Below are 20,540 nucleotides of genomic sequence, written 5' to 3' on the forward strand. Positions count from 1 at the left end.
GTGTGTGTGTGTGTGTGTGTGTGTGTGTGTATAGAAGGTCAAACATACAAAAATAGAGTATAATGAACTCCCATGTACCCATCACCTGCTTCAACAGTGGTCATCTCATGGCCAGTCTTGTCTCCTCTATTCCCTCACTCCTCTCCCACTCCATATTAGTTTGAAGCAAATCCAAGACATCAAATTATGTCATCTGCAGATATTTCAGTATATATCTTTAAAAGAAAACCCTCTTTTTTTTTTTTAAAGTAATCTTTATGCCCAACAAGGAGATCAAACTCATGACCCTGAGATCAAGAGTCTCATGCTCTTACTGACTGAGCCAGCCAGGTGCCCCAAAAGCAAACCCTCTTTTAATTTAACTACAATACCATCATTATACCTAAGCAATTAATAATAGTCAGTGTTCAAATTTCCCTGCTTATCTCATAAATAGTTGTTGCAGTAGACAGCCCTTAAGATGATTTGCTCATTGCTATCCATGCCTTTGTGTGACCCCCACCCCCTCGGTGTGAGATGGACCTAGTAACTTACATCTAATAAACAGACTACAACAAAAATGGTAGGGTGTCACTTTTGAGAGTAGGTTGCAAGAAGACTGTGGCCTCTGACTCTATCTCTTTCATCCAGGTCACCAGTTGCCAGACTTGGCTTCAAAGGGGTGTGACCGATGCAATCACACGGGCTCAGAAGGCTCCACACTTGGCTTAATACTCTATGACTATTTTGAAATTCTGAATAATTTTTGAACTAGGGGTTCCGCATGTCGTCGGCCCCTGCCAGCTGTCATGTTGTGAGGATACTCAAGCACTGATGGAGAGGCCCCCATGGTGAGAAGCACATGAGGGAGCCTGAAGGCTGATCCTCCAGCCTCAGTAGAGCCTTGAGATGACTGACAGCTTGACTACAACCACGTGAAAAACCATAAGCCAAAGATATGGTGGGTTTGGGGGTGATCTTTAAAAAAAAAGCATTTGCTGGGGCACCTGGGTGGCTCAGCCAGTTAAGCGTCCAACTCCTGATCTCTACTCAGGTCATGATCTCATGGTTCTTGAGATCGAGCCCCATGTCAGGCTCTGTGCTGACAGCTTGGAGCCTGCTTGGAATTCTCTCTCTCTCCCTCTCACTCTCTCTGCTCCTGTCCCACTCCTCTCTCTCTCTGACTCTTTCTCTCTCTCAAAATAAATAAACATTTAAAAAAAGCCAAACTGTTTTCCAAATGGCTTTATAATTTACACTCCCACCAGCATTGTGTGACAGTTCCCATCAACTGCATCTGGGTTAGCATATGATAGTGTCAGATTTTAAATTTCAGTGTGTATGAGTTAGCATGTAACTCATTTAAATTTCACTTTTCACTGCATGGATTGTCAATAATATTGATCAATCTCATTGCGTTGTTTCCTTACAGATATGTGGGAGTATATATATTACAGATTTGAATCCTTTGTTGGGTGTATGTGTAACAAATATCTCTCTGATTCTGTGGTTCGCTTTTCAATCTTTATGTATCTTTGAATGAACAAGACTTTTACTTAATTTATTAATCTTTTCCTTTTAGGTGAGTGCTTCTTATATCTTGTTTAAGAAATTATTTTCTGCTTCAAGATCATGAAGACATCCACCTCCTAAATAATTCTAAAAAATCTTTATTATTTTACCTTTCACATTTAGGTCTTTAATGTACCAGGAGGAGGTTTTTGTATATGGCATGGAGTAGAGATCTAAAAATTGTTTTTTCATATAAGTATCAGGTTGTTTCATATCATTCATCAAAAAGTTTATTTCTAGGGACACCTGGGTGGCTCGGTCAGTTAGGTGCCTGACTCTTGGTTTCAGATCAGGTCATGATTTCATGGTTCATGAGTTCTAGCCCCTCCATTGGCCTCTGCACTGATGTTATTGAGCCTGCTTGAAATTCTCTACATAAATAAATAAATAAATAAATAAATAAATAAATAAATAAATAATTTTTAAAGCATTTTTCTATAGCGACACATCTGATATAAGCTAATATATATGTGTGTCTCTTTTCCGTTCCATTGGTCTAATAGTCTATTTCTGCAATACCACAGCCTTACTATCTTGTAGTAATTAGTTTAGTAATAATTTTGGTGTTAGTAATGGCCTATTTTTATTGTGAAATATAATACACATATATAAAGTGCATTAAAACAGATTTTGAGCTGAATAAATACTCATAAAACAAACACCTTTGTTATCACCACCCCAGTATTTGATTACAATTCCATCTATCCCCACAAAAGTATTCATTATTTTGATTTTTGTGACAATACTTTCTTTGCTTTTCTTTATAGTTTTACCACTAGTGTACAGATGGAGTTATTACACTGAATACAATTTTTATTTCTGCTCTTTTGCTCCGTATTATATATATGACAGACTTCCATGTTGGGGTGAGTTGCTTGAGACTGCCCATGTTTCTTCTGTGTATTCCAATATATGCATATATGAGTGTTTGTTTATTCTGTCCACTTTTAATGAACATTATCTTAAATATTATAACTTTATATTAAGTCTTGATAATTGGAGGAGCAAGTCCTCCCATGTTGCTTTTCTCCAAAGAATTTGACCATTCTTGGCTTTTGAATTTACATATACATCTTAGAATCTCCTTAAAATGTTCCATTAAAAAATGGATTTACATTAAAATTATAATGAATCTATAAAACTTATTTTGAGAGAGCTGAGATCTTTAAATATTGAGTTTTCTTTTTTTTTATGTTTTATTTTATATTTGAGAAACAGAGACAGACAGACAGAGCGTGAGCAGGGGAGGGGCAGAGAGACTGAGACAGACTCTGAAGCAGGCTCCAGGCTCCAAGCTGTCAGCACAGAGCCAGATGCAGGGCTCAAACTCATGAGCAGTGAGATCATGACCTGAGCCAAAGTCAGACACTTAACCAACTGACCCACCCAGGCACCCCTAAATATTCAATCTTCTAACCCATGAACATGTTATATTTCAATTAATTTCCATTAACTTAATTAATTAATATTACTCAGTAAAGTTGTATAATTTCTCTAAATGGGTATTACACATCTTTTCTTAGTTTCATTATAATTTACTTCATATTTATTATGCTTTGGTAAATGGCATCTTTTTAAAAATTTCACTTCTTGTTTCCTGCAGGTATATAGAAATATAATTGATTTTTATATGCTGATCTTGTATCCAGCAACCTTGACAAAATCTCATTAATTCTATTAATTTATTTGTAGATTGTTTTCTTCATTAAAAATTATCGTCTATGAATAATGAAGTTTTATTTCTTCCTTTACAATCCTTACACCTTATATTTCTTTTTCCTACTTTAATACACTATGAATTCCAGTATAATGTTGAATAGCTCCTATTTACTCTTGATAAGCAACATATAGCATAAAGAGAAAGCCTTTTGAAATGTAGGGTTTCAAATAATTTACCAATACAAGGAAGTTAGAGAATTACTTGGTAAGTGCCTGAGAACTAAGTGATCTAGTCTCAGGTAAGCTTAGGCTGTGGAGAAATAAAGGGAAACCAAGTTTCCAAACTTTCCAACACTTTAACATTTTTTAAAATTTTGAGCTAGTTTTAGACTTACAGAAAGTTACAAAAATAATAGAGAGTTTCCATATATCCCTTACCTAGCATCTCTTGATGTTAACATTTTTTATAGTCTTGGTATAATTATCAGAATCAGGGAATTAACATTACAAATTAACTAAAGACTTAATTTGAATCTCATCACCGTTTTCTCACTAATTTCCTTTTTCTGTTCCACGACTCTATCCAGAGTCCCACATTGTATTTAGTTATTATTTCTCCTTACCCTGCAATCTGTAATAGTTCCTCAGTCTTTGTCTTTCTGGACTTTGACGCTTTGAAAGAGTATTAATAGATCCGTTATTTTGTCAAATGCCTCTCATTTTGGGGTAGTCTTTAGGTTTCCTCATGAGTGTACTAAGGTTACACATTTTTGGCGAGAATGCTACAGACCTCATCTGTTGTGTCCTTCTTAGTGCATCATATCACAGGATTCATGATCTCTAAATGCCTTACTGTTGGTGATATAGCATTGGTTGTTTCAAGTTGTTTCTCCCAGATTCTCTAATGTAGAGTAGTGGAGTAGTTAACAAATATCTTTAGGAAGATACTTTGAAACTATGCAAATCTCTACATAATTTGCAAACTTTCACCCACTAATTTTAACATCAGTTAGTGGATTTTATCATGACAATTATTACTGTGGTGTTTCCCTAATGGTGATTTTGTATTTTCTTTTACATTTATAAATTGGAATTCTACTATGAGGAAGATCTAGCAGTTTTTATCTATCTATTTATTTATTTAATTTTTTAAAAGATTTTATTTTTTTAAGTGTATTTATTTATTTTGAGAGAGAGCACAAGCAAGGGAGGAGCAGAGAGAGGGGGAGAGAGAAAATCCCAAGCAAGATCTGCACTGTCAGTGCAGAGCCCGACATGGGGCTCAAACCCACAAACTGTGAGATCATAACCTGAGCTGAACTCAAGAGTCAGACACTTAACCAAGTGGGCCACCTAGGTGCCCCCTAAAAGATTTTATTTTTAAGTAATCTCTACACCTAACACGGGGCTCAAACTCACAACCCCAAGATCAAGAGTCACATGCTCTACCAACTGAGCCAGCCGGGCACCCCTAGCACTTTTTAAATAAGTTCTTCACCGTGAAGTACTTTTGTTTCATTTGAGAAAATCATTAAATGTCAGGTACTACCTATTCAAATGTAAGTAAAACTTTTGAATTATTTACACTACAAATTATTCCATTATTCACACTACTTAAAATAATACACAATCTCTCAGCCAGTTAGCAAGAGTTGCTCAGATTCATGCATTTATATAGTCATGTGATCATTATTATTCCACAAAGATCTTGAGTACCCACTATGTGTTAGATACTGTGCTGGGTACTAGGTATACTTACATGTCCTAATGCCATTCTTCTTTTGGTATGAAATTACACTGATGATTTGGTAATTTAGCAATGAGACATCCACAACTTTGACCATGAATAAAGGACCTTTCATAAGTGGCAGTGGGTAGAAGGCTCACAGTTAAAGAATCAGTGCCAAGAGTTCAGGTCTCTCATTGCAGCCCCACAGGAATGCTCTAGAGACTTTCTGATATTTTCCTGGAAGTGAAGGTACTCACATGAATGGATCATTTTGGTTTACAGCCGCCACATAGAAATTTGAAAAGGTACTCCTTTATTCCAGGAATGCAAGGCTAATTCAATATTTAAATATCAATGTAATCTACCATATTAATGGTCTAAAGAGAAAAATCACACGGTCATATCAATAATACAGAAAAAGCATTTGACAAAATACAACATCCACTCATGATAAAAATTCTCAGTGAACTAGAATAGAATGGAAAATTCCTCCACCTAATAAAGGGCATCTACAAAAATCCTACAGCTAACATCATACTTAATGGTGAGAGATTGAATGTTTTCCGTCCGAAGATCAGCAACATGTCAAAAATATCTATTCTCACCACTCTTATTCAACACAGAGTACATATAAGTCTTAGTCAGTACAATAAGCAAGAGAAAGTCATAAAAGCCATTCAGATTAGAAAGAAACACAACTGTCCCTATTTACAGATGACATGATTATCAATGTAGTAAGTCCCAAGGAATCTACAAAAGATTCTTGGAACTAATAAATGAGTTACAGGACACAAGGTGAATAGACAAATCAATTGTATTTCTATATGCAAACAATGAATAATTGGAAACCAAATACGTTTTTAATCGCCACACAGAGTATCTCCAAAATGAAACACTCAGTCTAATTCTAACAGCAAATGGGCAGGATCTGTATGCTGAAAACTCCAAATGCTAATGAAAGAAATCAAGGAAAACGAAAGTAAATGGAGAGACATACTGTGATCATGAACTGGAAACTCAATATAATAAAGACATCAATTATCCCCAAAGTGATCTATGGACTTAATGCAGCAGCTATCAAAATCTCCATAGGGTTTTTTGGTAGGTTAAACAAGCTGATTCTAAAAATTATATAAAATAGCTAAAACAGCTTTGAAAAAGAACAAAATTGGAAGGATCACACTATCCAATTTTAAGACTCATTATAAAGATAGAATAATCAAGACATGGTATTGGTAAAGGGATAAACAAGTAGATCAATGGGACAGAATAGAAAGTCCAGAAATAGACATACAAAAATATGGCTCTTTGATCTTTGACAAAAGTGCAAAAACAATTCATTTAAGGATAGTCTTTAAAAATCATGTTGAAAACACAACAAAAAATAAAGCTTGACCTAAACTTCACACTTTATGTAAAGATTAACTCAAAATGGATCATGGATCTAAATGTAAAACATAAAGCTATAAGTCTTTTAGAAAAAAACATAAAAGAAAATCTTTGTGACCTGGGGATTAGGTGTAAAGTTCTTACATACAGTAGGAAATTCATAATCCATAAAAGGAAAAAAAATGGATAAACTGGACTTATTAAAATTAAAACCTTTTGTCCTGTCAAAGACACTCTCAAGAGAAAAAAAAGATAAGCTACACACTGAGGAAAACTATTTGCAAATTGTATGTATGACAAAAGATTGGTATCTAGAATACATAAAGAAGTCTCAAAAATTAACAATAAGAAAAGAGAATTTTTTTTTCAATTAAAAAATGGGCAAAGGACTTGAACAGGCACTTCACCGAAGAGATTATGAGGATGGTGAATACGAACATGAAAAGATGTTCAACCCCATCAGCCATTAGGGAAATACAAATTAAAACCACAATGAGATCTCACTACATACCTCTTTTAATGGCTACAAGAAAAAATACTAAAAACTAGTCCTCATCAAAATTGAGAATTTTGCTCTGTAAATACTCTGAAAAGACAGGCTACAGATTGGGAGAAATTATCTGCAAAACACAAAAGACAAAGGACTAGTATCTAGACTATAAATAACTCTTGAACCTCAACAGTGAAAATGCAAACAATCCAATTAGAACATGAGCAAAAGACAAGAGCCATTTCATTAAAATATTTAGGTGAGTAAATTAGCATACGAAAAGATATTAAACATCATTGGCCATTAGGGAAATGCAAACTGAAACCACAAGAGACCTCACCACATCCCTACTAAAATGGCTAAAATAAAAAGTAGTGACAAATGCTAGTGGGAATGCAGAGCAACTGTATCAGAGATTGCTGGTAGGAACATAAAATGATACAACCATTCTAGGAAGTAGCTTGGCAATTACTTAAAACTCTAAACCTGTAACTACCGTACAATCCCATAATTGTGCTCCTGGACGATTATCCCAGAGAAAAGAAGACTATGTTCATTAACCTACACACAAATGTTTCATAGCAGCTATATTTGTAATAGCCAAAAACTTGAAAATGATCCAGATGTACTTTAAGGGTAAATGTTTAAATAAGATGTGGTGCGGGGTGCCTGGGTGGCTCATCAGTTAAGTGTCCAACTTTGGCTCAGGTCATGATCCACAGTTTGTGGGTTCCAGCCCTGCATCAAGCTCTGTGCCTGACAGCTCAGAGCCTGGAGCCTGCTACGGATTCTGTGTCTCCCTCTCTCTCTGTCCCTCCCACCCTCACACTCTGTCTCTGTCTCTGTCTCTCTCTCAAAAATAAATAAACGTTAAAAATTTATTTTTTTTATTTAAAAAAAAATTTTTTTAACGTTTATTTATTTTTGAGACAGAGAGAGACAGAGCATGAACAGGGGAGGGTCAGAGAGAGGGAGACACAGAATCCGAAACAGGCTATAGGCTGTCAGCACAGAGCCCGATGCGGGGCTCGAACTCACGGACCGCGAGATCGTGACCTGAGCCGAAGTCGGCCGCTCAACCGACTGAGCCACCCAGGTGCCCCAAACATTAAAAATTTTTAAATAAACTGTGGTGCATCCATACCATGGAATACTACTCAGCAATAAAAAAAAAGGAATAAACTATTGATACATACAACAACCTAGATGAATCTCCAGAGAATTAAGATGGGGGGAGGGGGAAGGCAATCTCAAAGAGTTACATACTATATGACCCTATTTATGTAACTTTCTCAAAGTGACAACATTCTAGAAAAGAACAGTTTAGTGGTTTCCAGGGTTAAGGAGGGGATGGGGGCAAGGGGTAAGTGGGGGTAACTATAGAAGGGAAACATGAGGGACGCCTGGATGGCTCAGTTGGTTGAGCATCTGACAATTGATTTTGGCTCCGGATCATGATCCCAAGGTTGTAGGATCGGGCCTTGCACTGGGCTCTGCACTGAGCTCAGAGCCTGCTTAAGAGTCTTTCACTCTCTCTCTCTCTCTCTCTCTCCCTCTCCCTTTGCCCCTCTCCCCCGCTCGCAGTCTCTCTCTCAAAAAATAAAACAAAAACAAAAACAAAACAAAACAAAACAACCTTAAAAATAAAGGGCAACATGAGGGATCCTTGTGCTGGTGGAAATAAATAAAAAATACAGACAATATAAAATGAAGGGTGTGGAGGAACTAGAATTCTCATACCTTGCTGGTCGGAATGTAAAATGGCAGGTACAGCCACTCAGGTACATAGATTGACAGTTTCTTATAAAGTTAAACACACACCTACCACATGACCAACCATATCACCTTAGAGAGATGAGAGCTATGTTTACATAAAAACCTGTACCTGGGGTGCCTGGATGGCTCAGTCAGTTAAGCATCAGTTTCTTGATGTCGGCTCAAGTCACGATCTTGGTTCGTGAGATTGAGCTCCTAGTCAGCCTCTGTGCTGACAGCATGGAGAATGCTTGGGATTCTCTGATTCTCTCTCTCCCTCTCTCTCTGCTCCTTCCCCCGCCCCCCACAAAATAAATAAGTAAACATTTTTTAAAAACCACCTGTACCTGAATGTCCATGGCAACTTTATTTTTGACAACCAAAAACTGGAAACAAAATATCTATCAATAAGTGAATAAATAAACAAACCATCCTATGGACTGTTACTCAGTCCAGCCATCCTATGGACTATTACTCAGCAATGAAAAGGAACAAGCTATTGATGCATATTACAGTTTGCATCAATTTCAAAGACATCATGCTGAATTCAAGAAGCCAGCCTTTAAGAGTTATATACTGCATGAATCCATTTACATGATATTCTCAAAAAGGCAAAACTATGGTGATAGAGAACAGATTAGTGGCTGCCAGGGGAGGATGTGACTTAAAGAGGCGGCATAAGAGCATTTGGGGGCTGATGGAACTGTTCTGGATCTTCACTGTGGTGGTAGTTACAGAAATCCATACATGTGTTTAAATTTATAGAACTGAACACCAAAAGGAAAAAAGTCAATTTTACTGCAGGGTAATTAATTATTTAAAAAGGGATCCCTTTGGGGGGCACCTGGGTGGCTCAGTCAGTTAAGCGTCAGACTTCAGCTCAGGTCATGATCTCACGGTTCGTGGGTTCGAACCCTGTGTCAGGCTCTGTGCTGATAGCTCAGAGCCTGGAGCCTGCTTCGGATTCCGTGTCTCCCTCTCTCTCTGCCCCTCCCCTGCTCATGCTCTGTCTCTCAAAAATAAATAAATGTTAAAAAATTTTTTTTTTAATTAAAAGGGATCCCTTTTCTTCAATGATCAGCCTTGTGCCACATTTGGATGTCCGGTACCTACCACTTGCTCCTTTGCTTGGCCTCTTTGTGCTTTGCACAACCTGTATGATCACAGGATTCAATCCCACCTGGCTGGCTCCAGAAAAATAGAGAAATAGTATTTAAACAATACTACGTAGGGAATTGCGTGGTACTCTGAGTAAAGAATGAATACAATCTTTTCACTTTCTCTGTGGATAAATTTGATGTTGGGTTCACTTTCCAGTTGTTTCTTTGGAAACCTGGTAATGGTGGAATGTCAGCTGTGTTCCCAGCTAATGCTGGTTATGGTAAAAATGAGCCCAATTAGTCTACTATACCTGGACCAAGAAGACTGGTCCAGAACAATAAATACCCAGTGGGAATCCCTAGCTTTGGGCTTCTTGGAGCACAATAACTCTTGTAATGGGGCATGCCATTTGTGGGACTCTGGAAGCAACAGATAAGAGAATGACAAGAGATGTTGGTTCTATTTGGGAAATGAGGTTTCTAAAACCCAGATAGCTCCCATACTTATCCTCCACCTTCTTAAGAAAAACTAATGCCCACTGAGGTCTATTGTAGCTGTGTGAACATGAAATAACTAGTCAAGCAAAAACAAAAAACAAAAAACAAAACAAAACAAAACAAAAAAATGACCATTGAATGGGCATTGCAAATACTCTGGAAGGTATTTATAGCTCTAAACTGAATCTTTTGGAACCATGCTGGAAGAGTTCGAAATCTGGCTGGTAAGGGAAGAAATGATAATAATGTGAGTGGAACTCACCTATTTTTTTTTTTTTTTTTCTATTCGCCTAGCAAAGTAAATTGTTTAATCTGGGTAAGCAGACAAGGCCTGATAGGTTGTGGGTGAAAAGGCTTTGTATCTTCCTTACCTTGGGGAACTTGCACAAGGCCAACACTTATACCGGCAAGTAGGTCTCCGAGAAGCCAATCCTTGAATCGGTACAAACACATCCACTCCAGGAAGGGAAAGATCGTTAGCATGCATCTTAGGAACTTGTGCCATGAGCAGCTGCAAGAAAGAACAGAGACTTGATTCGGTTTTCCGAAGAAAAAGCCTGCATAGCCAAGAAAAGGCACAGTGCGTCGTTCTTCCCATACAGCAGAGTTTCTTGTCAGCACTGTTGATGTTCTGACAAGCCAGGCTAGATGACTCTTTGTTGTGGGACCGTCCTGTGCACTGCAGGATGTTTAGCAGCATCCTTGGGCCTCTACCCACCAGATGCCAATAGCATGCCCTCCTCAACTCGTGACAAGCAAAAAAAAGTCTCTAAACATTGCCAAATGTTCCCTCGGGGACGAAATTGCCTCTGGTTGGGAACCAAATGCCATACATATGACAAGAACTCAGCCTTATAGTCTAGCATACAAAACAGGATGTTTGGAAAGAATTAAACCTAGAAACTTTCTAGTAGAAAAATGGACTGTTATTGCTTTCTCTTGATAAGCACAGTGTTTTGAGATGTGATATTGATGGAAACCAGGGGCAATTAACACATCCGTGTCATTCCATATGCTTTTTTTTTTTTTTTACTGAAAATTAACTCTATTTGGTTTTGATCTGTAGTATGTCGAAATTTATAGAAAATATAGGCAATGGAGGGGCGCCTGGGTGGCTCAGTTGGTTAAGTGTCAGATTTTGATGTAGGTCATGATCTCGTGGTTTGTGAGTTCAAGCCCCGCATCCTGTGTGCCGTCAGTACAGAGCCTGCTTCAGATCCTCTGTCTGCCTTTCTCTCTGCCTATTCCCCCACCTCTCTCTCTCTACCTCTCTCAAAAATAAGTAAATATTAAAGAAGAAGAAGAAGAAGAAGAAAATGTAGTGGATGGAATCCTGTGCTTTAGGAGTTAGCTATGTAAAGAAAAGGCATTAAAATAAAGCTTTATTGGGGCGCCTGGGTGGCTCAGTCGGTTAAGCGGCCGACTTCGGCTCAGGTCATGATCTCACGGTCTGTGGGTTCGAGCCCCGCGTCAGGCTCTGTGCTGAAAGCTCAGAGCCTGGAGCCTGTTTCAGATTCTGTGTCTCCCTCTCTCTGACCCTTCCCCATTCATGCTCTGTCTCTCTCTGTCTCAAAAATAAATAAATGTTAAAAAAAAAATTAAAAAAATAAATAAATAAAATAAAGCTTTATTATCCTTTAACCTAGTGGACATCAATCAGAAACAATTTTGTCATTCAGGGGTCATTTGGCAATGTCTGGAGACATTTTTAATTGTCAACAACTCAGGGAGGGGGTGCTATTGGTAGGCAGTGAGTAGAGGCCAGGGATGTTGCTAAACATCCTTCAGTGCATAGGACAACCCCCCACAGGAAACAATGTTCTGGTCCAAAATGTTAATGATGCTGAGATTGAGAAAACCCACTTTAACTTTTATTTTACTTATTTATTTTTAAATGTTTATTTATTTATTTATTTTGAGAGACAGGGAGAGAGTGTGGGGGAGGGGCAGAGAGAAGAAAAAGAGAATCCCAAGTAGGCTCCGCACCATCAGTGTCAAGCCTGATGCAGGGCTCGATCTCAGGAACAATGAAATCATGACCTGGGCTAAAATCAAGAGTCAGACGCTTAACAGACTAAGCCACCAGGAGCCCTTTATTTATTTTTAAAATAAATTGATTAATCTACCTTCCTGGAAATACTTTTTCTTTTTTTTTTCTTTTTTTTTTCTTTTTTTTTTTTTTAATTTTTTCCCAACGTTTTTTATTTATTTTTGGGACAGAGAGAGACAGAGCATGAACGGGGGAGGGGCAGAGAGAGAGGGAGACACAGAATCGGAAACAGGCTCCAGGCTCCGAGCCATCAGCCCAGAGCCTGACGCGGGGCTCGAACTCACGGACCGCGAGATCGTGACCTGGCTGAAGTCGGACGCTTAACCGACTGCGCCACCCAGGCGCCCCAGGAAATACTTTTTCTAAAGTAGGCTTCACGCTCAGCCCAGAACCCAACACAGGGCTTGAACTCATGACCCTAAGACCTGAGCTGAGCTCAAGAGTCAGTTGGTTAACCAACTGAGCCGCTCAGGCACCCCTAATACTTAGATCATCTAAAACAGCAGAATCATTGTAAATCAATCAGTCACTCAGCTAATCAGTCAGCCAGTTTATTTATTTTTGAGAGAGAGAGACAGACAGAGGGTGAGCAGGGAAGGGACACAGAAAGAGGGGGACAGAGAATCTGCAGCAGGCTCCAGGCTCTGAGCTGTCAGCACAGAGCCCGACACAGGGCTCTAACTCATGAACCAGGAGATCATGACCTGAGCCGAAGTCAGATGCTTAACCACCTGAGCCACCCAGGCGCCCCAAAACTAATTTAGTTTTAAATTGCTCTTTGCTGCTTATATTTTAGTGTGGGCTGAAAGCAAAATGTATGAAGGTTTTCCATGTGTGCGCTATAGTTGGATAGCTGAGATTTGACTATAGTAACAAATATAACTTTAGTGTATGCAAGGCTAAAATGTGTGCTTAGAAAGAATTTCACATGTTTGATTCCCACAACTATGAGCCTCACTTTCCCTAAGGTAATTAAGACCAACTAAGTGTAAGTGACTTTTCCAAGGTCGCAGTAGTGTGGGCAGAGCTGGGGCTATAAACCACCGGGTCTTCTGATTTCTACTTCCGTGTTCTGTACACTCTATTACCACCACAATTCCTACTGACAGCTATTGAATTCTGTTTGGGAGCCAGGAACAAGACCATTGGTTTGGAAGGAACATCACATTGCTATTTTTATGAGAGTCCCTGGATGTTAGGCAGGTGCACACAGTGTGCTCTCTCCAATTATAGCCCCCAAAGGGGAGAGCAGAGCATGTCACTGGGACAATTTGTTTCTTCATCCGGTCCAGTCTCTCCTTCTCTCCATATGCCACTTGGCAGAAGACAAGCCACTGTAGGCAGAGTCATCAAAGCTCATTAGCATGGAAAAAAAAAAAAAATACAGAGGACCTCGAATGACAAGGCTCTAAAACTGAAAGAAAATCAAGGAAGGAGCTAGAGGAATAGGAATTAAAGCCAGTGGGGGAAACAGTATAAGCATTTCAACATGAACCTGGATTTGACTTAAGGCATCATTAAAGTGAGGAATGTAAGAGTCGTTGTGAAAGCACACTCCCTTGACAACAAAGGGAGTATTTGTGGTTGCTAATAAAAAGGGAGAAAATGAGGAAAGAGATGAGGTTTTCTGTAAAAGAGGTAGAGTTCAAAGATTTTTTTAAAACTAAAACCCCCCACCCATATAGTGTTTTCTATTTGGTAGGTGCCTTACAAATACTCTTTAAATCCTCACGATCCCCTTATCAAGTAGCCGTAAGCATCATCCTCATTTTTACAGATGAGGAAACTGAGGCAAAGTAGGGTTGGAGAGCTTACCTAATGTCACACAGTTGGGAAGCAGCAGAATTGGGATTCAAAACCAGGCAATCTGGCCTCTGAGTCTTGCTCTTAACCACGGAGCTGTGCTACCTTTCACGTTAAAACCCAGAAGTGGATATAACTGTACATTTTAGAAGTAGGGAGTAAGACAAAAGCCCATGGGAGGCAGAATTGATCAGATTTAAGTGTCTAAGGATAGGGCAGGTGGAGGGGAGTTAGGCTGAAATTTCTTTGATTGAAACTTTAAAAAAAATTTTTTATTTAAAAAAAATTTTTTAATGTTTATTTATTTATTGTGTGTGTGTGTGAGAGAGAGAGAGAGAGAGCGAGCAAGAGAGCAAGCCAGCTGCACTGTCAGCACAGAGCTCAATGGGGAGCTTGAACTCAAACTCTGAGATCATGACCTGAGCCGAAAGCAAGACCTCAGCTGACTGAGCCACCCATGCCTCTTTGGTCATACATTTTTGTGATGAAGTATAAGTCAGGAAAAGACTCTTATTTTGTAGAGACAAAGCCAATGTGCCCCCAAACTCCTTCTTTGACATATGACCTCTGACCCATCAGGAGCAAAGAACATGAGAGTAGTGATGTAGGACTAGGGAGGGTCTCTGAGACTACAACTTGCAAAAGGCAGGATATGGACAAAGGAGAAGGCCTCAATAAGGAAGGTCTACAATTGGGCTGCATGGAGGCCTTTCTTTTTTGTCACCCAACACATGCCGATAGTAGTGATAAATCAAGGGATGAGAGGGACTGAAAATCCCAAGTATGAGTGAGAACAACTTGAATAATTAGGGCTAATACTATGATATAGGTCACAAAGGGTCCTTAACCTGAGGTCTATGGACCCCCAAGGGGTCTATGGATAGAATTTGTAGAGGTTTACGAACTTAGGAAAAATTCTATCTTTGTTTTCGTTACCTCCTAACTGAAATTTAGCATTTCCTTCAATTATGAACATTGACAGCAAACCACTATAGTATCAGCAGAACCTGACTTTGTCACTAATAGAAATCACAATATTTTCATATTACACTAAAATTGCTGCAGAGATCATAAAACATCATTTATTTCATCACTACTTTGAAATTATGGCAGTTACTAGATCCACATTATTAAATAACATAAGAGTGGTATTTTTTCTATTCTGAGAACTGTATTTCAACTGGTTTCCTTTATAATCCTATGTATTTTATGCATTAAAAAATATTCTGGGGGTGCCTGGGTGGCTCAGTCTGTTGAGCGTTCAACTTTGGCTCAGGTCATGATCTCGCTGTTTGTGAGTTCGAGCCCCGAATCCGACTCTGTGCTGACAGCTCAGAGCCTGGAGCTTGCTTCAGATTCTGTGTCTCTCCATCTCTTGGCCCCTCCCCTGCTCATGTTCTGTGTCTCTCTGTCTCTCAATAATGAATAAACGTTAAAAAAAAAATTCTGGCCAAGATCATTCAGTGGGGGAAAGAACTGTCGTCTCTTCAACAATGGTGTTGGGAAAACAGAATATCCACATGGAAAGAATGAAGGCGGGCCCTTACTTTATACCATATACAAAATTAACTCAAAATGGAAAACAATCTAAATTTAAGAGCTAAAACTATAAAACTCTTAGAAGAAAAGATAGAGGAAGATCTTCATAATCTTGGATTTCACAATAGTTTCTTAACTATGACACAAAAATCACAGGCAACAAAACCAAAAAAATAGATAAATCAGATTTCATTAAAATTAAAAACTGTTGTGCATTAAAAACTGTGACACTATCAATCCACAGAAAGACAATCCACAAAATGGGAGAAAACATTTGCAAAATATATATCTGATAAGAGTTTAATATCCAAGATATATAGAGAACTACTACAACTCAACAACAAAAAGGCAATCTAATTTTAAAAAGAGCAAAAGAAATAAATAGACATTTCCTCAAAGAAGATATACAAATGACCAATAAGCACATGAAGAGATGCTCAACACATTTAGTTATCAGGAAAATTCAAAAAACAAAACAAAACCCCACAATGAGATACCGCTTCATGTCTAGTAGGATGACTTTATTTTTAAAAAATGGAAAATAACACAAGTTGAAGAGGACACAGAGCGATTGGAACACTTGTACATTGCCAGTGTGAATGTACAATGGTGTACTACTGTGAAAAAGTTTGGTAGTTTCTCAAAAAATTAAACATAGAGTCACCATATGATCCAACAATTCTACTCTCAGGTATACACCTTAAAGAATTGGCAACAAGTTCTCAAACAGATACTCCTATGCCAATATTCACAGCAGCATTATTCACAATAGCCCCAAAGTGGAAACAACCCAAGTGTCCATCAACAGATGAAGAGATAAACAAAATGTGATATATACACACAATGGGATATCATCAGCCATAAAATGAAATGAAGTACTGATCAGGTTACAGCATAGATAAACTTTGAAAACATTATGCTAAGTGAAACAAACCAGACATGAAAGACAAAAATTGTGTGATTACACTTAAATGAAATATCAAGGGGGCCTGTGTGGCTCCATCTGTTAAGCATCTGCCTCTTGATTTCAGCTCAGGTCATGATCTCACAGTTTGTGAGTTCGAGCCCACGTCGGGCTCTGCGCTGACAGTGCAGAGCCTGCTTAGGAGTCTCTCTCTCTCTTTCCCTCTCTCTGCCCCTCCCCTGATGGTGTTCTCTCTCTCGCTGTCCCAAAATAAACTTAAATAAGAAAAGGAAATATCTAGAAGAGGCACAGCGATGGAACATAGAGGAGAGGTTACCAAGGGGTAGGGTGAGGGGGAAATGGGGAATTATTGCTTAATGGGTGCAAAGTTTCTGTTTGGGATGATGAAAAAGTTTTGAAAACAGTGGTGATGGTTGCACAACATCATGATTTGTACATTTCAAATGGGTTAAAACGGCCAATTTTACGTGATACATGTTTTACCACAATTTTTAAAAGTAAAAAAAAAATATTCTGAAAAGATGTTCATAAGCTTTACTAGATTGCTAAAAGGCTCGCAGCACAAAAACAGGTTAAGAGCCCCTCAACTTCGGACTTACACAATCACACTGGGTATCAGGGGGGTAAGTCCTATGTTGTACGACTACAAGGACTTGGTGGGCACCACTGGCTATGAGGTTAGAAGGATCCCATTCTGCTACCATTAATTAGTCCATCCCAGTTGCTTCTTGTTAGGAAACTGGTAATAGTGGTTAACCGAACAATGTATTTATTAAATATCATCCCTAGATGCTGTGGGGGGCATCCAGGGTCTTTATGCCCAAGAAATTTATAATCAAGAGGGTGCTACAAGACAAACCACAAACAAGTGACTGAAGAAAAATTGCACAGTAAACTAAGGGTCCTGATGACAGGAGTTCAGAGGAAGAAGACAGAAGTCATCACCAGAGGAATAGAGTTTTGGTGCTGACAGCTTGGAGGCAGTTGAATGACCCCACACACCCACCGGCACTGGATGTGGTGTCTGAAGGTAGTGATGTCAATATCCAAGTTCCCAGAGGAAATGCTCTTCCTTCTGTGGTCTTGTTGAAAGGTCTCCTCATTGTACACATCTCGCTGGACGTCATAGGCAAAAGAATTTTGCTTACGTTTAAAGCCAAAACCCTGGAAGTCTTTCTCTGGTTGCATCATTTCTGGTTGAGTGGAAAGAGATAAAAAATTTTTTTTTAAAAATCTAGATTCTCAGTACACTTTTATGGAAATAGAATTTCCATATAATGATATTTTACATTTGCGTAACAATGCTGTTTTGCGAAACTTTCTCTTGTACAACTTTATACTCAAAACCACCCTATAAAAAAATTCAAGGCATATATTAATCTCATTTTCCAAATGGAGAAACACAGAAGGTTAAACAGCCTTGGTTGTCTAATAATTAGAATTGGGGCTAAAGCCCAAGTGTCTTGCTGGGAAGCCTAGTTTTCTTTACATTCAATTATGTTGCTATGTTGTGGGGAAGTGATTAAGAGGTAAAAGTCAGTATCACCTCCAATTTTCACCAAAAATACTAAAGATTAACTGGTCAATACAACATCTTCCCTTTATCCTTTCCTTTTCTTCATAGCACTTGTCAGGACCTGATTCAATGTTTGTCCATTCGTCTAAACCCAAGAGGCAGGACTTTTTTCATGGTTGTGTCCACAGGTGCCAGAATAGTGCCTGATACTTAAGATTGCTATTTCTTAAATGACTGTCAAGTACCCAGTTAGTGGCACCACAGTGTAGCAGAAAAAACACTGCACAGGGTATCAGGAGACTGGGGTTCCAGCCTTGGCTGTTTTTCTAACTAATGGTATGATTGGGCTTAAGTTTCTCAGAAACTGAGTTTCGGTTTCCTTCAGTTTCATGCATAAAATAACATGGTTGGAACACACAGTCTCAAAGGGTCACAGTAAACTTTAAAAATCTATATCATCCTGGGGCACCTGGGTGGCTCAGTGGGTTAAGTATGTGCCTTTGGCTCTTGGGACATGATCTTACAATTCATGAGTTTGAGCCTGGCATTGGGCTCTCTGCTGTCTGTGCAGAGCCAACTTCAGATCCTCTGTCCCCCTCTCTCTCTGCCCCTCCCCCACCCCTTTCTCTCAAAAATAAATAATAAAAACTTAAAAACCAAATCTATATCATCCTGCTCTTTTTTTTCATCCTGCTCTTTTAAGAAAATGAGGAGGGACCCCTGATTGGCTCAGTCAGTTAAGTGTCTGACTCTTGATTTTTGGCTCAGACTATGATCTCATGGTTCATGAGTTCAAGCCCCGTGTCCATCTCTGTGCTGACAGTCTGGAACCTGCTTGGGGTTCTCTATCTCCCTCTCTCTCTGCCCCTCCTGTGCTTGCACTCTCTCCCTCTCTCTCCCTCTCCTTCCCTCTCTCTCCTTCCGTCTCTCTCTTTCAAAAACAAATATTAAAAAAAAAAAAAAAAGAAAATGAGAAGGAGGAGTTACTGAGGATAGCTATAGATTCATTTGTGGAAGAAAGTACAGTCTTGTTTAAGTTTTTATTTATTTATTTTGAGAGAGAGAGACAAATCGAGAGAAGAGAGAGAGAGAGAGAGAGAGGGAGAATTCCAAGCAGGCTCCCCACTGTCAGTGCAAAACTTGACATGGGGCTTGAACCCATGATCCATGAGATCATGACCTGAGCTGAAATCAACAGTCAGATGCTCAACTGACTGAGTCACACAGGTGCCCCAGTCATTCTTGATCATCTATGTTTTTGAATAATAAAAAAAGCATAAACTCTAAATTGCTTCCCACATAAATATGGAAAAGTGTGTACACACACACACACACACACACACACACACACACACATCACATAGCTATAAGATACTCCAAATATGTAGATTACCCAAGTAGTTCTTTTATAGGTGAAGCTGAAAACAAGTTTAATGTGTCGGCAATGTTGTTTTCCTTCAGAATGCTCATTTATTATCATCATCATCATCACCAATATTTATAGAGCACTTACTATATACCAAGCATTGCACTCAATTTTTTTCACGAGTTATTTCATGTAATTTCCACAACAATCCTAATATTGCTGTTATCCCCATTTTATAGGTGATAAAACCGAGATTTTTGAAAAGTGAACTGATTGGGCCATAGTCCAATATTGTATTTTTACTTTCAAAGCACTGGGTAGCAGTTGTGTGTTGTATAGCCAGTCCTGTGAATTAAAGATCACAATTCAATAAAGTGAGAATGTGGTTGGGGAATATAAAAGAGGATGGAAGAGGTATTTTACAATGTATCACTTAAGAGAATTAGTAATTTGTAGGAATGCAAGCTGGTGTAGCCACTCTGGAAAACAGTATGGAGGTTCCTCAAAAAACTAAAAATAGAACTACCCTACGACCCGGCAATTGCACTCCTAGGCATTTATCCACGGGATACAGGTGTGCTGTTTCGAAGGGACACATGCACCCCCATGTTTATAGCAGCACTATCAGCAATAGCCCAAGCATGGAAAGAGCCCAAATGTCCATCAATGGATGAATGGATAAAGAAAATGTGGTATATTTATACAATGGAGTATTACTCGGCAATCAAAAAGAATGAAATCTTTCCATTTGCAACTACGTGGATGGAACTGGAGGGTATTATGCTAAGTGAAATTAGTCAGAGAAAGACACAAACCATATTAATTCACTCATATGAAGACTTTAAGAGACAAAACAGATAACATAGGGGAAGGGAAACAAAAATAATATAAAAACAGGGAGGGGGACAAAACATAATAGATTCTTAAATATGGAGAACAAACAGAGGGTTACTGGAGGGGTTGTGGGAGGGGGGATGGGCTAAATGGGTAAGGGGCACTAAGGAATCTACTCCTGAAATCATTGTTGCGCTAGATGCTAACTAGTTTGGATGTAAATTTTAAAAAAATTAAAAATTAAAAAACAAGAGAGAATTAGTAATTTGTGTCTTTTACAGAAAGAAACAGAGCTGTACGTTAAAATAAGCAATATTTTTCCCTTTCTTTCCCCCA

At 38.7% G+C, this 20,540-nt stretch overlaps 1 protein-coding gene across 3 annotated transcripts in view; it reads right to left on the bottom strand.

The window, feature by feature from the left end:
* The window catches only part of SLC26A8 (solute carrier family 26 member 8), an 84,430-nt gene that overhangs the window by 54,685 nt on the left and 9,205 nt on the right, over window positions 1–20,540 (bottom strand). For all 3 annotated transcript variants that reach the window (XM_060615316.3, XM_060615318.3, XM_060615317.3), the window contains exons 2-3: window positions 17,495–17,681; window positions 10,543–10,682 (exon numbers count right to left, since the gene is read on the bottom strand). In XM_060615316.3, coding sequence (XP_060471299.1) covers window positions 10,543–10,682; window positions 17,495–17,679 — 325 coding nt within the window. In that variant the 5' untranslated portion in view covers window positions 17,680–17,681. The remainder of the gene's footprint in view (window positions 1–10,542; window positions 10,683–17,494; window positions 17,682–20,540) is intronic.

The sequence above is a fragment of the Panthera onca genome, chromosome B2 (assembly GCF_046562875.1).
Source record: "Panthera onca isolate mPanOnc1 chromosome B2, mPanOnc1 haplotype 2, whole genome shotgun sequence".
Lineage (NCBI taxonomy): Eukaryota > Metazoa > Chordata > Mammalia > Carnivora > Felidae > Panthera > Panthera onca.